This window comes from Octopus bimaculoides, chromosome 26 (genome assembly GCF_001194135.2).
Source record: "Octopus bimaculoides isolate UCB-OBI-ISO-001 chromosome 26, ASM119413v2, whole genome shotgun sequence".
Lineage (NCBI taxonomy): Eukaryota > Metazoa > Mollusca > Cephalopoda > Octopoda > Octopodidae > Octopus > Octopus bimaculoides.
Window position 1 is genome coordinate 2,410,327 of NC_069006.1, and position 1,186 is coordinate 2,411,512.

The 1,186-nt window shown below is 37.9% G+C and overlaps 1 protein-coding gene across 1 annotated transcript in view; it reads left to right on the forward strand.

Annotated features, from left to right (window-relative positions):
- The first annotated feature begins 490 nt into the window (after positions 1-490).
- The window catches only part of LOC106880585 (cytochrome P450 3A9), a 23,629-nt gene continuing 22,933 nt past the window's right edge, over positions 491-1,186 (forward strand). The window contains exon 1 of the mRNA XM_052976966.1: positions 491-847. Within this exon, the coding sequence (XP_052832926.1) occupies positions 774-847 (74 nt within the window). The 5' untranslated portion in view covers positions 491-773. The remainder of the gene's footprint in view (positions 848-1,186) is intronic.

A 1,186-nucleotide genomic window follows, 5' to 3' on the forward strand; every position in this document is an offset into this window, starting at 1 on the left:
GTTCAAAAATCAAAATAATAAATTAGGGATCCACACTAAAAGTCTGATGACCTCTGAGAAAAGTTTGCTTTTGATGTCTGTATTGGTATTTATTGCAAGAAATTGCTAGGTTTCTCTCTCTCTCACATTTTACATATTTTAATCTACACAAGTTAAAGTGTGGAAAACAAAATAAGAAAACATCGAATGGCTATAGAGGTCCACAAGAATAAAATAGCAATGAAAGGGGTCCACAGATTAAAAAAAAAAAAACCGGTTGAGAACCTCCTGATCTAAACACTTCAGAACTTTTATTCAGCTTTTATTCAATGACAGTAACAGTAAGACAAGAAGTATGCAGAAGATAAGACAAGCATGAGTCAGTATAATTAAAACAAAGTGCAAGATGGAAATAATGACATTTGAAAAGAGGTGGTGGTAGTGGTGGTGGCGACGGTAGTGGTGGTTATTGTGGTTAGAAATATAGAAGTGAAAGTGAAACTAACTGGATACCTGGAACACCAATACTGGAACGAGTGTATTCTTGTAAGAAAGGTTTGAATAGTTATAGGAAGAGAGAGAGAGAGAGAACAGATAAGATAAAAGGAGGGAGAGAGAGAAAGACAGAGAGACAGAGAAAGAGAAAGAAAAGGAAAAGGAGAAATATACATATGACGGAGAAAGGCAGTGATATATAGAAAAAGGTTAAAGTGTGAGTAAAGCGTGTATATAAAGCAACTTCTTGCTTATTTCACATTAGTTAAACGTAATTCGCCGAAGAAACAGGAGCAACGATGGACGTGCTCGGCTTCAGAGATCATTCCACGACTTTGGCACTTGTGGCTGGGCTTATTTTATCAATTTACCTGTGAGTATTGTATTTATTTCTAACCAGCAAACACAATGTACGCAATACGCGCACGTGCACATAACAGCAAACACAGGCAGACAGAAACACAAACATACCTTGGTGCTTTTACAGATATCAGTCACCAGATTGCAACCCTACTACGGTACAGCCTTGAGGGGATTGGCAAAATTTTACCAAGGGATAAGTCGAGCAAATCAACCCCAATGCTTATTGTTTTAAGCCTGATATTCGTTTTGTTGAACCGCTATGTTACGGGGGACCTAAATAAACCAGCGACGGGTGTCAATTGGTGACGGAGGACAAGCACATACACACTCACACACACACATATATATA